The sequence below is a fragment of the Pongo abelii genome, chromosome 3 (assembly GCF_028885655.2).
Source record: "Pongo abelii isolate AG06213 chromosome 3, NHGRI_mPonAbe1-v2.0_pri, whole genome shotgun sequence".
NCBI classification, from domain to species: domain Eukaryota; kingdom Metazoa; phylum Chordata; class Mammalia; order Primates; family Hominidae; genus Pongo; species Pongo abelii.
This window is the reverse complement of record NC_071988.2, coordinates 3,164,105-3,179,493: the sequence shown is the minus strand read 5'-3', so window position 1 is coordinate 3,179,493 and position 15,389 is coordinate 3,164,105. Positions and strand designations below refer to the sequence as shown.

General features: G+C 41.8%; 1 protein-coding gene across 4 annotated transcripts in view; it reads right to left on the bottom strand.

The window, feature by feature from the left end:
- HTT (huntingtin) overlaps positions 1–15,389 on the bottom strand; it is a 168,989-nt gene that overhangs the window by 100,952 nt on the left and 52,648 nt on the right. For all 4 annotated transcript variants that reach the window (XR_008524958.2, XM_024245873.3, XM_054554967.2 and 1 more), the window contains 11 exons: positions 14,410–14,750; positions 12,010–12,133; positions 11,634–11,752; positions 10,664–10,775; positions 10,286–10,423; positions 9,344–9,502; positions 9,153–9,250; positions 7,531–7,670; positions 6,085–6,148; positions 5,726–5,826; positions 1,282–1,428 (listed from right to left, as the gene is read on the bottom strand). Coding sequence is in view for 3 of the 4 variants with exons in the window: in XM_024245873.3 (XP_024101641.3) it covers positions 1,282–1,428; positions 5,726–5,826; positions 6,085–6,148; positions 7,531–7,670; positions 9,153–9,250; positions 9,344–9,502; positions 10,286–10,423; positions 10,664–10,775; positions 11,634–11,752; positions 12,010–12,133; positions 14,410–14,750 (1,543 nt within the window). In the remaining variant the exon portion in view is untranslated. The remainder of the gene's footprint in view (positions 1–1,281; positions 1,429–5,725; positions 5,827–6,084; positions 6,149–7,530; positions 7,671–9,152; positions 9,251–9,343; positions 9,503–10,285; positions 10,424–10,663; positions 10,776–11,633; positions 11,753–12,009; positions 12,134–14,409; positions 14,751–15,389) is intronic.

Here is a 15,389-nt window from a genome sequence, read left to right as displayed (position 1 = left end):
GATAATCAAACACTCTTTCACTGCTTCTACTTATCTTAAAGGAGTATTTATCCTGAATCTTTTCAAAGAGAGAAAATGCCAGTTCTGAGTTTAAACAAAGGAAATTATCTGAAGGGGAAATACTAACGTGGCCAAAAAAATGTTTCCATATTTTTTTTTGTTTTTTTTTGTGTGTGTTTTTTTTGAGACGGAGTCTCACTCTGTAGCCCAAGCTGGGAGTGCAATGGCACAATCTTGGCTCACTGCAACCTCTGCCTCCAGGGCTCAAGTGATTCTCATCCCTCAGCCTCCCGAGTAGCTGGGATTATGGGTGCCTGTCACCACGCCCGGCTAATTTTTTGTATTTGAGTAGAGGCGGGTTTTGCCATGTTGCCCAGGGTGGTCTTGAACCCCTGAGCTCAGGCGACCTGCTCGCCTGGGCCTCCCAAAGTGTTAGGATTACAGGCGTGAGCCACCGTGCCCAGCCTTCCATGTGTTTTTTAAAGCAGTCTTTACATGAAAAAAGATGTTATTTATTCAGGAATTATGACTTTGAAATTTGATAAGCTGAGTTCCTAATTCAGAAAAAAAGCATCAAGTGATCATTTAAGCTTAGAAGTCATTTAGTCTAAGTTTTGTAAAACACTGTTACTCAGCAGAAAAAAAGAGTATCATATAAAGTCAATTTTTAAAATAACATTTAAAAGACAAAAAGCACAAGTCTTATCACTTCTGCAATCTTCTTTGCAAGCTAGAATTCTGAAGATTATAGCTTCATTAAAGCACTCTGTCCCACTCACCTAAGAATCAGATAAGTATGAGATATATGTGGCCATTTGACACTATATTCAAAAGCTCCACAACAAATGTGAATGATAATCTTGCAAATCACTGAACTAGTGGATAACCCTAAATAACACTGACTTTAATAGCCCGCTCACCAAAAAGTCAACAGGCATGATAGAATACAATCCTCTTTAAAGGTAACACAACTAAAGTGAAAATTTTTTAACAGATAATACGTTAAGTGTCACAAAAATACAACTGTCAGCACACGGAATGTAATAAACTATTAAAAGATTTACAATGTCACAGCTGAGTGATTGTGGCAGAGCTTAAATACAGAGGTGGTGTGGTCAATCCTCAAAATGATAATATTCTATCAAAGGACTGACCTACACTCAAACATCCTGAGCTAAAGCTTTTTTCTAGAAAATAAAATGTTTTCAATTAAAGCCTAAATAAAGGCATCAGGAAAGGGCATTTTCCCGACAATGTGAGGACGCCACCGGGTCAGCATACCTGGTTATTGTGCTGACGGAGAAATGAGATGGAGGCTGTGTCTCATGCATGAGAAGTTTCAGGTAAACACTGCTTTGATCTCTTGCCACGGCCACTACTGGATCAGCTTGTCCTTGGTCACATTTATAAAACAGCTTTGGGACAAGCCTAACACAAAAGTAAGGTTAATTTGCTTAAGAAAGTAGATGAAACTCACCTGTGACAGACCACCCTCCTCCCTGCAGGTGGCTAAGCCAACACCTCTGGTTACCAGCGGACACCACTTCTCGCCCCCTTTCTCAGGTGGCGTTCTTCAAGCACGTGACAGCATTGTCTCCAATCTCAGGGTCACTCTCTCATGCACCCACTCGGACATAACTGGGTGCTGTACTTTCTTTTCTTTTTTTTTTTTTTGAGACAGAATCTCACTCTGTGGTCCAGGCTGGAGTACAATGGTGCGATCTCGGCTCACTGCAACCTCTGCCGTCCAGGTTCAAGTGATTCTCCTGCCTCAGACTCCTGAATAGCCGGGATTACAGGTGCCTGCCACCGCGCCCGTTTAATTTTTGTAGTTTTAGTAGAGACAGGGTTTCACCACCTTGGCCAGGCTGGTCTTGAACTCTTGAACTCCTGACCTCGTGATCCACCCGCCTCAGCCCCCCAAAAGTGCTGGGATTACAGGCGTGAGCCCCCACGCCCAGCTGGGTGCTGTACTTTGTTTTGTCTGTCATAAAATTTAGTCCCTTTCTATTCACACTATTAAATGCTTTAATTAAAAACCAACTTTGAAAGTTCTCTTTCTAAACCTTTTGATCAACGTCAACAAGTGCTGAACAGTGTCTGTCCACAGAGTACTGAGCACAGAGCAGGTCTGAATGCCAGCTGCATTCCTTAGGCACTTTTGCAATTTTGTCTGCAAAATTGTCCCAAACACTCCCAGATGGCAAAGCTTAAGCTGAGATTCCTAACAAATCTAAACTGAATTCACATGGAGAATACGGGTAACATTTTCCTACAAAAACAAAAGGGCTCATATCTGCCATCAACACTCAGTAATACTTTTAGAAACAATCAACTATTTTATCATATTGGTCTGCAAACCCCAATATCTTTAATTAAAGTCTCTTTCCTCATGGAGACTTGATCATGAGTAGAATTTTTTCTAGAATATAAGAAGTAACTACTGGCTGGGTACAGTGGCTCACGCCTGTAATCCCAGCACTTTGGGAGGCCGAGACAGGGGAACTGCTTGAGGCCACGAGTTCAAGACCAGCCCGGCCAACATGGCAAAACCCCATCTCTACTAAAGATACAAAAATTAGCCGGGCATGGTGGCACACTCCTGTAATCCCAGCTACTTGGGAGGCTGAGGCAGGAAAATCGCTTGAACCCAGGAGGCAATAGTTGCAATGAGCCAAGATTCCACCACTGCATTCCCGCCTGGGGGACAGAGCGAGACTCTGTCTCCACAAACAAACAAATAAATAGAAGTTGCTATCATTTGCAGAAAATGGTAAAGCTGCAAAATCTCTGAATAGGCAAGTCATACAAACCTATTAAGTAAATGAAAAGTGTGTCTCACAAGTAATCAAAGAGATGCAAATTACAATGATGAAAATGAAAAAGAATATGCACCAAAATGTAACTTTGGTTTTCTTTCAGTAGTTTGATTACAAAGATTATTTCCTTTTTTTATATTTTCCTTAAATTTTGTTCATTAAACATGTATTACTTTCAAAAGAAGGTAAGTTATTTTAAAAAGAAATATCAGCCGGGTGTGGCAGCTCACGCCTATAATCCCAGCACTTTGGAAGGCCAAGGCAGGTGGATCACTTGAGGTCAGGAGTTTGAGACCAGTCTGGCCAACATGGTGAAACCCCATCTCTACCAAAAAATACAAACATTAGCTGGCAGTGGTGGCTCTCGCCTGTAATTCCAGCTTCTTGGGAGGCTGACGTGGGAATTACTTGAACCTGGGAGGTAGAGACTGCAGTGAGCCGAGATCATACCACCACACTCCAGCCTGGGCATCATAGAATGAGACCCTATCTCAAAAATAAATACATAAATAAATAAAGAGAAGTATCAACTTCTGCCCAAAAAACTGATACATATTTAACTTTTTTTGAAACATTTGTATTGGTGAGAAGAATCAGGCACAATCACATTCTGGTAGTGGGAGTATACTTTGGTATGTTTCTGCTATATGTTCTCAGAAGTGGGAGCTGAGCTGTGGGTAAGCAAGGGCATACAGAGTGGTATAATGGACATTGGAGACTCACAAGGCGGGAGGCTGGGAGGAAGGTGAGGGACAAAGAACTACATATTGGGTACAAGGTACACTACTCGGGTGACAGGTGTACTAAAATCTCAGACTTCACCATGTAACCAAAATTCAGCCATGTAACCAAAAACCACTTGTACCCCAAAAACTATTGAAATTTAAAATAAATGTGTATATGTAGAAAGAAACGAAGGAAGGCAGGAAGGAAGTCAGGCAGGCAGGCAGGCAGGCGGGAAGGGGAAGGGAAAGGAGAAGGGGAAGGGGAAGGGAAAAGGAAAGGGAAGGGGGAAGGGGGAAGTGAGGATGGGAGGGAAGGCGGGAAGGAAGGGAGGGAGGGAGGAAGGGAGGGAGGGAGGGAGGGAGGAAGGGAGGGAGGGAGGGAGGGAGGAAGGAAGGAAGGAAGGAACGAAGGAAGGAATGAAGGAACGAACAATGGTATGTTTTTGAAGAGCAGTTTCACAGTAAGTACCAAAATTATTTAAAAATCCACTTCTAGGTGATCTACTCAAGACAAATGAAAACATGTCTACACAAAATCTTGTAGGCAAATGTTCACAGTACCATAATTCATAAATTAGCCAAAATGTGAACTCAATAATATCCATCTGATGGATAAATAAAATATGGTATTATTCATATAATACTTTCACCAATAAAAATGAACAAACTACTGATACATGCTACAACAAGAACCAATCTCACAATTAAGTATAAGAAGCCAAATGCAAAAGTCCATCTATACTATGACCCCAGTACTATAAAATGTCCAGAAAATACAAATCTTTGTTTGTTTTGAGACAGAGTCTCTCTCTGTTGCCCAGGTTGGAATGCAGTGGCGCGATCTCTGCTCACTGCAACCTCCGCCTCCCAGGTTCAAGTGATTCTCCTGCCTCAGCCTCTCGAGTAGCTGGGATTACAGGCGCCCACCACCACACCCGGCTAATTTTTGTATTTTCAGTAGAGACAGGGTTTCACCATGTTGGCCAGGCTGGTCTCAAATTCCTGACCTCAAGTGATCCACCCACCTCGGCCTCCCAAAGTGCTGGGATTACAGGCGTGAGCCACCGCGCCTGGCAAAAACACAAATTTTAAGGGACAGAAAATAGATGAGTGGCTGCCTAGGAGTGGGGGCGGGAACCGGAGGTTACAGCAAATGGGCACAAGGATACCTTTGGGGTGATAGAAATGGTGATAAAATTGGAGTTTACTATACACTCAAAATGAGTACATTTCAAGAAATGTAAATTATAACCTCCATAAAGCTATTAGAAAATTTGTTTTAAATTTAAAGCCTGGCCAGGCGCCATGGCTCACGCCTGTAATCCCAGCACTGTGGGAGGCCAATGCAGGTGGATCACGGGGTCAGGAGTTCGAGACCAGCCTGGCCAACATGGTGAAACCCTGTCTCTACCAAAAATACAAAAATTAGCTGGGTGTGGTGGTGTGCCCCTGTAATCCCAGCTACTCGGGAGGCTGAGGCAGGAGAATTGCTTGAACCCGGGAGGCAGAGGTTGCAGTGAGCCAAGATAGCACCCGGACAACAGAGCAAGACTCTGTCTCAAAAAAAAAAAAAAAAAAAAAAAATTCAAAGCCGGGCCTGGTAACTCAACTTCCAGGAATTCTCAGAAAAAGAAAATTATACACAAACATTTATGTACAATAGTTAATTGCCAAAAAAATTAATATAAAATTTTATCACAACCACATAGTAAAATAATGACCCATAACTAAAATTAATGTTTCATAAGATAACAGGAAAATGCTAATAAAATATTAAGTGAAAATTGTCAAATGACAAAATTGCATGTAATTTTGACCTGATTTTGAATAAGAAACTCATAAGGAGTATACAGCAAAATATTAACAGTGATTACCTCCAGGCGGTAGCAGAATTGAAGGTGATTTTTTTTTCTTCTTAGTGCTATTCTCTATAGTCCAAAATTTTTACAATGAAAGTGCATTACTTTTTACGATGGACAGTTAGTATTTTGTTGTTTTTTTAATTATAATTTTAGACTTTTTTGGATTTTTTTTCTTCATAGTTTAAGAACAGAATGGCTGAAATGAGCTCAGATTCAGGAATACTGCTCTACATCCTTTGAATTTTTCCCTCTCTTTCCATCCTCATATCTTTTAGTACTTCAACCAAAAAAGTAAAAGAGATAAAATACTGGTAAATACCTAATTAATGATGCTGCGGCAACATGTCGCACCCTGGGGTCTTCATCCCCAAGCAAATGGATGACAACATTATTGAGCACTCGTTCTTGCAGTTTTAAAAGCTTGAGAGAGAAGGATAATAAAAATAAACATAATCTTGTATTTGACTAAATTTTAGGTAAGATATTTTGGAAAGCTAGTGAGAAAGAACTCAACATTACTAGACTTAAATCCATATGACACAATTATAACTTTCATGATATAAACTGTGAAATAAACATCTAAAACATGACGAATGCATTTAGAGAAATTCCACAAGGAAAGCCTCACTTTCACCTCTTTGAAGGTAAAACAGCATCTCACAAAAATAAGCCGCTTACCCCTGTATAATGATGAGCCCCTCTGTGTAAGTTTTCTGCTTTTGCCTCCAAAAAGCTCACCAGCCTAACAAAAGAGCACATTTAACAATGAAATCATTTAGTTACTCAGTAAACACTTACCGCCAGCTTGCTCCAGAGCAGGCTCATCCAGGTGCCCTGGAAGGACCTTGGGCAGCACTTACTCAAAACAACAGAAAAGGCCAATGGCTTTAAATAAATAGAGGTGGCATTCCTCTCACAATTCCAGACTCAATAAGACAGTACTCGGTAACTGTTTTTCTTTTTCTTCAACATAAATACTATTTCAAAAGACTCTGTAAGTGCTCTACAGAATTGGCTCAAACCACAGAAGGGGCGAGCTGGGCCCTCCATAACCTGCTATCTTGCTGCCCACTCACGCATGCTCAGCGTCCCTATCTGTGGGTGGAGCTGAGAACAATCCCAGATTTATAAACATTCTAAGGATTAAATGAAATAACACACAAGGGCTCCATAAAAGGTGGCTTGGGGAAAAAACAAAAAACAAAAAACCTGAATTATAAAGGAAAATTTCCCTTCTAAAAGAAAGTACTGAAAGAAAACTTCTCCAGCCAAAACTTTACTCTTAGAAAATGAAAGTGCCAACACAGCTCACGTTATTTTTTTTTTTTTTTTGAGGCCGAGTCTCACTCTGTTGCCAGGCTGAAGTGCAATGGCCGCAATCTTGGCTCACTGCAACCACAGCTCACGTTTTTTAATTGCAACAAAATATAAACTAGCTGTCTTACCTAGGTTCAGTATAATGATGAGTATGTTCTTTTTAAACAAGCAGAATTAATATAAGCTACATTTTTTTAAAAGTTTAAGACAAAGATGAAAAATTCTAAGCTCTTTTATTCCCACTATCCAGAACAATTAAATGACCAGGACTATCCAAAAAAAAAAAAATCTACTCTTCTACTTATATTTTAAAATTCTAGGCCAGGCACAGTGGCTCATGCCTGTAATCCCAGCACTTTGGGAGGCCAAGATTGGAGGATCAATCGAGCCCAGGAGTCTGAGACCAGCCTGGGCAACATAGCAAGACCCCATTTCTACAAAAAATAAAATATTAGCCAGTGTGATAGCACACACCTATTGTCCTAGCTAATTGGGAGGCTGAGGCAGGAGGACCACTTGAGTCCTGGAGTTCAAAGCTGCAGTGAGCTATGACTGTGCTACTGCATTCAAGCCTGGGCAACAGAGCAAGATCATGTCTCTAAATAAATAATAAAATAAAATAAAATTCCAAGCATAGGGCAAAGTTCAGCAAAAAGCTACTGGGAGGAGAAAAATCACTGTCATCTACCTAAATCACTCAGATTTCTGATGGACAGGGTACTTGATAATATCATTCCTTGCATCAAGTGACCCCAGAACTTTCCATGGAGCTTAGTTCATGAAATCCAATGGATGGGACTCACTTACCTGAAGTCCATCTCCGCAAGGGTTTCCAGAAGCTCTGTCCTCACCAGCCAATAGGAACTGTTCCTCAGAGTCAGCACATCGATGATCAGCTGCAGTCCTAACTCACTGTAGCTGCTGCTGCAGAGACTCATGGCACAATGCTGGAACACAAGGTCCAAGGCAAGAGGGCAGCAGGTTAGCCCCACTCAGTACCCACGTCTTGACAGTTTGAGAACCGTCACTCTTCAACACACAATGTTCTGGGTTTAACTGCAACCAGGATGTTGCACTTTTCCCACACCTCTGAAGAACACTGATGAAGAATACTTTCTCTCAGTAAATACAAACTTGAAAGTAAACGTGTCCCTTTCACATAACTGGTTCTTTCTTCCTTCCATTTCTGCTTATGTCATGGTTTCAACTCTCAAACGGCAACTTCACAAACATTGATCAGTTACAGAGGGAGCTGCCGCACAGCCCCAACGCCACTTCTAAATAAATCTCAGACACAGGGGTAGGAACAAGGGACCTACACCAAGGACCACCCCACTATGTCACTATGTACTCCAAGGCACGGGAGAACAGAATAGGCCCCTACTGCTTTACCCCTCCCCTGCAGCCCCAAGCACCCAGGGGCACCATCACATGCATGGCTGACACAAAGACCCCCAGCTAGCCACAAGATTGAGCTGTTAGCACGCTTCCTTCTGCTCAAGAAAGACACAAAACCTGGAAACTAGAGAGAAATTACTGTCAGGCATGACATTTTAAAAGTGGGAGGTATCCCACAAATTTGACAATTGTAGGTTTTTTGCTTTGATTTTCACTAGTTAATTTTTACTCTTGTTAACTGGCCAGTTGTGACTTATGAGCCCGCTGGTATGGAAAGGTTCAACATGCTATCACTTAAAGAATTGAGGCTATTCCACTTTATACAAAAACAGAGGTTGAGTAACTAATCCCTAAGGCTCACTTTAACTCTTACCATACTATGGGCCTAACATAGTGGTTTTCGTTGTTTTTTTTAATTCGACTGATTATTATTACTATTATTTTTGAGACAGTCTCACTCTGTTGCCCAGGCTAGAGGGCAGTGGTGCAACCACACCTCACTGCAGCCTTGATCTCTGGAGCTCAAGCAATCCCCCCTCCACCTCAGCTTCCCGAGTAGCTGAGACTACAGGTATGCACTACCCTACCCAGCTACTTTTTTTTTTTTTTTTTTTTTTTTAATTTTCTGTAGAGACTGGGTCAACTATGTTGCTCATAGTCTTGAACTCCTGGGCTCAAGCAATCCTTCCACCTTGGCCTCCCAAAGTGCTCGGATTACAGGCGTGAGTCACCGTGCCCAGCGTATTCAGACTTTACACTTAATGAGAGGTTATTTCTAAATATATCCTTTAGGAAGAGGTCTATTTCAAACAAATATTCTGAGAATTAAAACTTAAACTGAAGTTTATGAAGCATTAACTTTACTGGCAATGTTTTCTTTCTAAAGCTGAGAGATGGATACATGGTGGGTTTATTACTGGTTACAGCTTTAGAGTGTATGGAAATATTTCCTATTAAGCTCCAATTTTAATTGTAGCAATGATAAAATGTCCACTAAGTGAAGAAATGGTTCCACAGAAGATTATGCTCACCCTCACAGCTGTACAAGCTAACTTGCAAGTAACAGAAGACTCATCCTTCAGTGTTTTCCGCAGCAAAGGAATGCAATCCGCCAAAGAAAATGTATTTCCTAACCAGGAGAACAAGCAACAAACATCATCATCTAAACTTAAACCTTAGTAAGGATATCTAGAAAAAACACAGCTGAAAAACTAGCCGTTACCTGTGAGGGTTCTAATGGTGCCCATCCAATCTCCCACGTGGAAGCGGGACCTGCTGAGGATGGAGCAGATGAGGGTCCCACAGAGAATGGCAGTGGCTCCGCGAACCTGTGGGTCTCCATGATCGATGTAGTTCAAGATGTCTGAGACATACTGTTCCTCTGTGGAGATAAATTGCTCAGCCATGGAACAATTCCCTACTATCAATTTTCTAACTCGAAGCAAAGCTTAATTCTCAGGAAAGAGAAAAAGAGGTGTGAAGAGAAGATCCAAATTCAGAAATGACTTCACTATAATAACCGTAAGTGATTAAAAAAAAAAGTTTCAGGATTTAAGAATTAGAGATTCATCATATTGCCAATATGTCCTCAATACCACAGACTTTCTGGATTACAATTCTAGGTTGTCAGATAATAAATCTGATTAAAATTCCAGATTCCACTTAAAAAATATTAGAAAAAACCCTATTATACACTTACCTCATATAAATTCAAAAACACAAGTGTACCCTCTCACCCAAAGAAAAAGAGAGAACGAGAAGGCTCCATAATAAGCATGGGCAAGGTGGAGACACGGGTCCACTGCTGCCTCAGCCAGTCCTGGTTCCCACTCACCCTGAGTGTGAATGCCTGGCCTGGCAGAGTGTGACTCAGCGCCACTGTGACCAGACACAATTTGTGCTTTAGGTTTAAATCCGATGTGTATAAAAGTTGGCTCTTACATGCTGAGGTTTCTACTTTTTTCCTCTATGGGTTTCATCTAAAGGGAACCCATGAAACAAAGAACTTCAGTATTCATGTGTTTTCTGAAGAGCTACAAGGCAGGTCAAATATCCCAAATGAACTCAAAACACTTACTGCTCTAAAACTAAAATAGTCAATACTGAAATAGTTTTTACAATAATGATTAAATCTGAGAAAATAAGATGTGAACTTTTAACATACCAGGGTATTCCGTGGTGTCAAGAGGAACTTTATAGAGTTTGCTGAAGAAAGATTCTGGGTGGAGGGCCACAGCTGCTCCCACACAGCTGAGGGCCAGGGCCTTCACGCTGACCCTCACATCCCTGTCCGGAACCAGCACTGCCAAGAAATCACCCAAGCCACCTTCAGCCTCAAACAACAGATTGTTTTCAAATGAACAAAACCAGACCCAATAACCTACCTGCTCCCATCATTTCCTCCCTCCCCTCGGCTAGTGAAAACCAAACTCATCCTCAGATTCTACTTCCTCTGCTGCACACAAGGCAAAAACAGGCCACCAAGTTGACCTCTGAAACCTAGTTATTTCCTTCAACTGTGCACATCCCCTTTTGTACTCACCATTTTTTCCCCCTGTTAGCAAAAACGAAGCAGATAAAAGGCGGACACAATGGACAAGAGGTGCAGAGTCATCATCGGTGGACTGTCCGATGTCACCTTTGATGCGGCAAGGCTAGAAAGGAGACAATGACACTTGTTTGTCTCATACTCAACAATACATTCATGCATTAGTTCATTCAACAGATAGTTCTAGAGCAGCACTTATGCCAGGTGCTGGGGATAAAGATATCCTGGTTTGTGCCCATATGCACACCTGACCTCACAGAGACCATGCAAGCAGAAACAGACAAGTTAGAGGCAGCAGGACACAGGGTCACAGGGCTGTGGCAGGGGATAAATGCAGCATGCAGGGAGGGTGGACGTGGTAAGAAGGCAGTTGACACTAGGCATTCAGGAAAGGCTGCTCTGGAAGCAAAGCATGAGCGGTCTTCTACAGGACAAGCAGAAGCTACTTGGGGAAAGGCAACAGCCTGGGGAAGCCCAAAGCTAAGAGGAAGTGGGCCTGGTAGATAGGGAGATGCCAAAGGCCGTAATTCTGATTGATGGGAAGAACTGTGAAACGCTATTCCTTGTCCTTGAGGAATTAAAAGTGAAGACAGTTACATTTACATGTAAAAAGATAATATAAAGAGAGACTTTTAGAACAGTTCAGTAGAACCAAAACAAGAAACACTGCAGGCCATACACAACCATCAAATGAATGGTCCAAGAAATCAGACAAGGAAACATTCAGTACAGAATAGATTTGTCTGGGGCACACTCTCAAAGGAGGCAGAACTCAGGCAATTCTCAAGGCTGTGGATAGTACCTGGAAAGGCAGAAAACAACAGGCCTGGGAAGAGCTGGTATTTAAAGGGGAAATTTAAAGGCCCAGGGATGGGAAAGCAATAAAGTAGATAGTAGCCAGGGCAATTTTAAATCCTCACACAAGCTCAGAAACACCAAGTTGTCTCAAGCCTATGTCCCTCACCTTGTTTTCTTGATCACCCGGTTCAGTAGCTTCATCTCTCAACACAAATTTATCAACACTGCTGTCAGAAGGCTGCCTGCTGTGACTCATGTTTTTCAATAAATGTGCCTGTTGAAGGGCTTTAAAAACAGAGAAATCAAGATTAAGTGACAAATTTCCACTTAAAATACAATTATACATTTATGCTAAGATAACTCAAAAGTATAAGATTTAGATCAAGAAAAAGTACGATTATTCCTCAATTGGTCATTTTCATCAGCTATTCAGAACTCAGAAAACAGTATCAAAGGATTTCTTCTTGGAAGCAAAGATATAATTAAGATGTCCAGGTCTGAATACAAACCACTTTGTAGCGCATCACCTGTAGTCCACATACCCATGGAAGAGTTCCTGAAGGCCTCCGAGGCTTCATCAGGAAGAATACCTGTGGCTTCCTCATCTTCATCCTGGGGCTGTCCAATCTGCAGGCCCAAATACTGGTTGTCGGTACCGTCTAACACCTAAATGGTTCAAGGGGGGCTGTGAGAATTTTGAAGTGTGATCACCAAGAGACAAGCCCTCTAACATGGAAATGCAACGAGGAAAGAGCACATTTTACACACAGAACACAAATGTACTCATCTGTCATTTATTTCAATGCAGAGAAATGCATGCGTGGAAACTGCTAAGAGCTTACTGATCACTCATTCCCACTACATTATGAAAAGCTCTATTAGCTCTAAAAACTCCAAAATAATTCCAGTGTGGACATTTCTTTTTAGTATGAAAAAGAAAAAACCCATACAAAAATATTTGTCTTCACAAACAAATTTTACAGCAAGTTGGAAATATGAGGACAAGCTTTTAGACAAAAACCTAACAATATAACAGGTTATCTCCTAAATTGCAAAGACTAAATCTCCGAAATTTAGGGCATGGTATTTCATATGTTTAGCCATCAGCGTGGGGCATGATTCATCACAAGATGTTTCATGTCCACTTGAAATGTCCTGTGTAATTTACCTAAAAAAATTGAGCAATGGACTACCAGCAAATTATTACCAAAATACTATTTTATTGTTTGTTAACTACTATACTATTAAGTAAAACACTCAATGATATAAATGTTTTAAATTAAAATTGGAATGTAAAAGCAACTCTATTTCTGGGTATTCAGCCAAAAAAATGGAAAGCAGAGTCTCCAGGAGCTATCTGTACACCCATGTTCATAACAGCATGATTCACAACAGCTAAAACATGAACGCAATACAAGTGTCCATGGACAGAGGAACAGAAAAGCAAAATGTGGCCTATCCATACAATGGAATAGTATTTGGCCTGAAACATTAGGAAGTTCTAACACAGGCTACAACATACATGAGCTTTGGGGACATTATGCTAAGTAAAACAAATACTGTGTGACTCCTAAAGTATATGAGAATCTAAAGTAGTCAAATTCAGAAGACAAAAAGAAGAATCATGTTGCCAGGGACTTGGCAGTGAAGGAGGCATAGAGAGTTCGATGGGAACAGAGCTTCAGTGTTACATGATCAAAAGGTTACAGAGATGGTTGGTATTTAATACCAGCAAACTATATACGCAAAAAATGGTTAAGAACGTAAATTTTATGTTACACATATTTAACCACAGTTTTTAAAACTGAAAATAAAATGGAGTATAAAACTCAACATGGACTTGTAGCAAACGTTATTAGACTATCCATGAGGGTTTCTTGTCCACTAACTTAGAGATGAGAGGTACTTAAACCTATGCTGCTATCAAATGGGAAATGTTGTAAAAATTTTTTGAAAAGTCAAAAGTTCTTAAAATAATGCACAGTATTAATCACATTTCATTAAGACCACAGATCTGTTTATAATAGGCTGCTTAAGGATTTTTTAAAATAATTATTTAACCAGGGCCCAACAAGGCCTTAAAAAATGTAAAATGCACTCAATTTTAGCAGAGTTCATATAATCAACTATTCCAATTTTTTACCTCAGTGTTCAACACAAAAGACACTAAGCTGTTTCCTTCAGTGAAGGTATCAGATGAGGTCAAGCTCTCCATTAATGATCTAAGCTGTGCTGTCAATAGGGGTATTAGACAAGAAGAGAACAAGCAGGAGGGTTCAGGTCTGGGTCTCCAGGGAAGAACTCAAAAGATGGCATATGGCAGGGCCAGGCATGGTGGCTCACAACTATAATCCCAATACTTTAGGAGGCCGAGGTGGGTGGATCACCTAAGGTCAGGAGTTTGAGACCAGCCTGGCCAACATGGTGAAACCCTGTCTCTACTGAAAATACAAACATTAACTGAGTGCAGTGGTGCCCACCTGTAATCCCAGCTACTCAGGAGGCTGAGGCGGGAGAATCGCTCGATCCTGGGAGGCAGAAGTTGCAGTGGGCTGAGAACGAGCCACTGCATTTTATTTTTTTGAAACGGAGTCTCACTCTGTCGCCCAGGCTGGAGTGCAGTGTCACGATTTCGGCTCACTGCAACCTCCGCCTCCCAGGCTCAAGCAATTCTCCTGCCTCAGCCTCCCTAATAGCTGGGACTACAGACATGTGCCGCTACGCCCAACTAATTTTTGTATTTTTAGTAGAGACAGGGTTTCACCATGTTGGCCAGGCTGGTCTCGAACTCCTGACCTCAAGTGATCCGCCTGCCTCAGTCTCCCAAAGTGCTGGCATTACAGGCATGAGGCACTGTGCCCGGCCTCCACTGCACTATAGAGTGAGACTCTGTCCCAAATAAAAAATAAAAAAAAAGATGTCAGGCACCTCTGCCCACTTACAATTTCAGAACTGTCTGAAGGGGTGACAGCTGAATCAGGCCCTTCAGTGGTGGTCTGGGAGCTGTCGCTGATGGGCGAGGAGGCCTGGGTCCCATCATTCAGGTCCATGGCAGGGTCAGATGGGACGGCGCTGACCTGACTGGAGCTGTGGCTCAAGATATCCTCCTCATCCCCATCAGTGGCAGAGCTTGTCAAGTCACAGCCGGCCAGATCCACTGAGTCCGCCTGCAGCGTGTGCTGTGATCGTGGCTGCTCTGTGATGATGTCGTGACCTGCTGATCCTGGAGTGGAAACCCCTGAAGAAGCAGCCAGCTCTCCACTGATCTCATCCTTCACTGAGGCTGAAGACAGAGAAACACTCATTTGTCAAATGGCGAGAGAAAACATTCAATAGGGAATCCCAAGCTTGCAAAGTAACAAAAAGTTCCACTGTCATCAAATGCTTTAGCTGCACAGCATCCTGAAGACAGTGAAATGCAGGACAGCAGTGCATCCTTCAAGCACCACTCACACTGCCTCTCACTACAGTACCCGTCTTAATAAAATAAGGCTTATCAGAAGGTAATATTCTCAAATGGTGTTTCACTGCAAAAACCGAAGTTCAAGTTCTTAACCAACTACTCCAAGCCTTAGCTGGAGCAATATATAAAGACATTTGTAATTAAGGGGCAGCCTAGTCAGGGCACAAAGCTAGGCGGTGTCAGACACACAGGTCCTCTAAGCAAGCAGTGATCAGAAACAACTGTCAACTCATCTCTCTGGGGTGGGCTTGCCTTCTTCCAAGCCACGTTCAAGATCTTGACTCCAGTCCTATTCTCCTGGAAGATAAACTTGTAACACATTTTCCTAGTTGACTTTTTAAATTACCATTTAACAACAAAAAAGACTATATAAAAATTATGGCAAAAAGGTTGACATGAAGCTGTTGGCAGTGGTCACTCCTGGGGCAGTTGGGTCGGTGAGCGTGTGAGCTTTATACT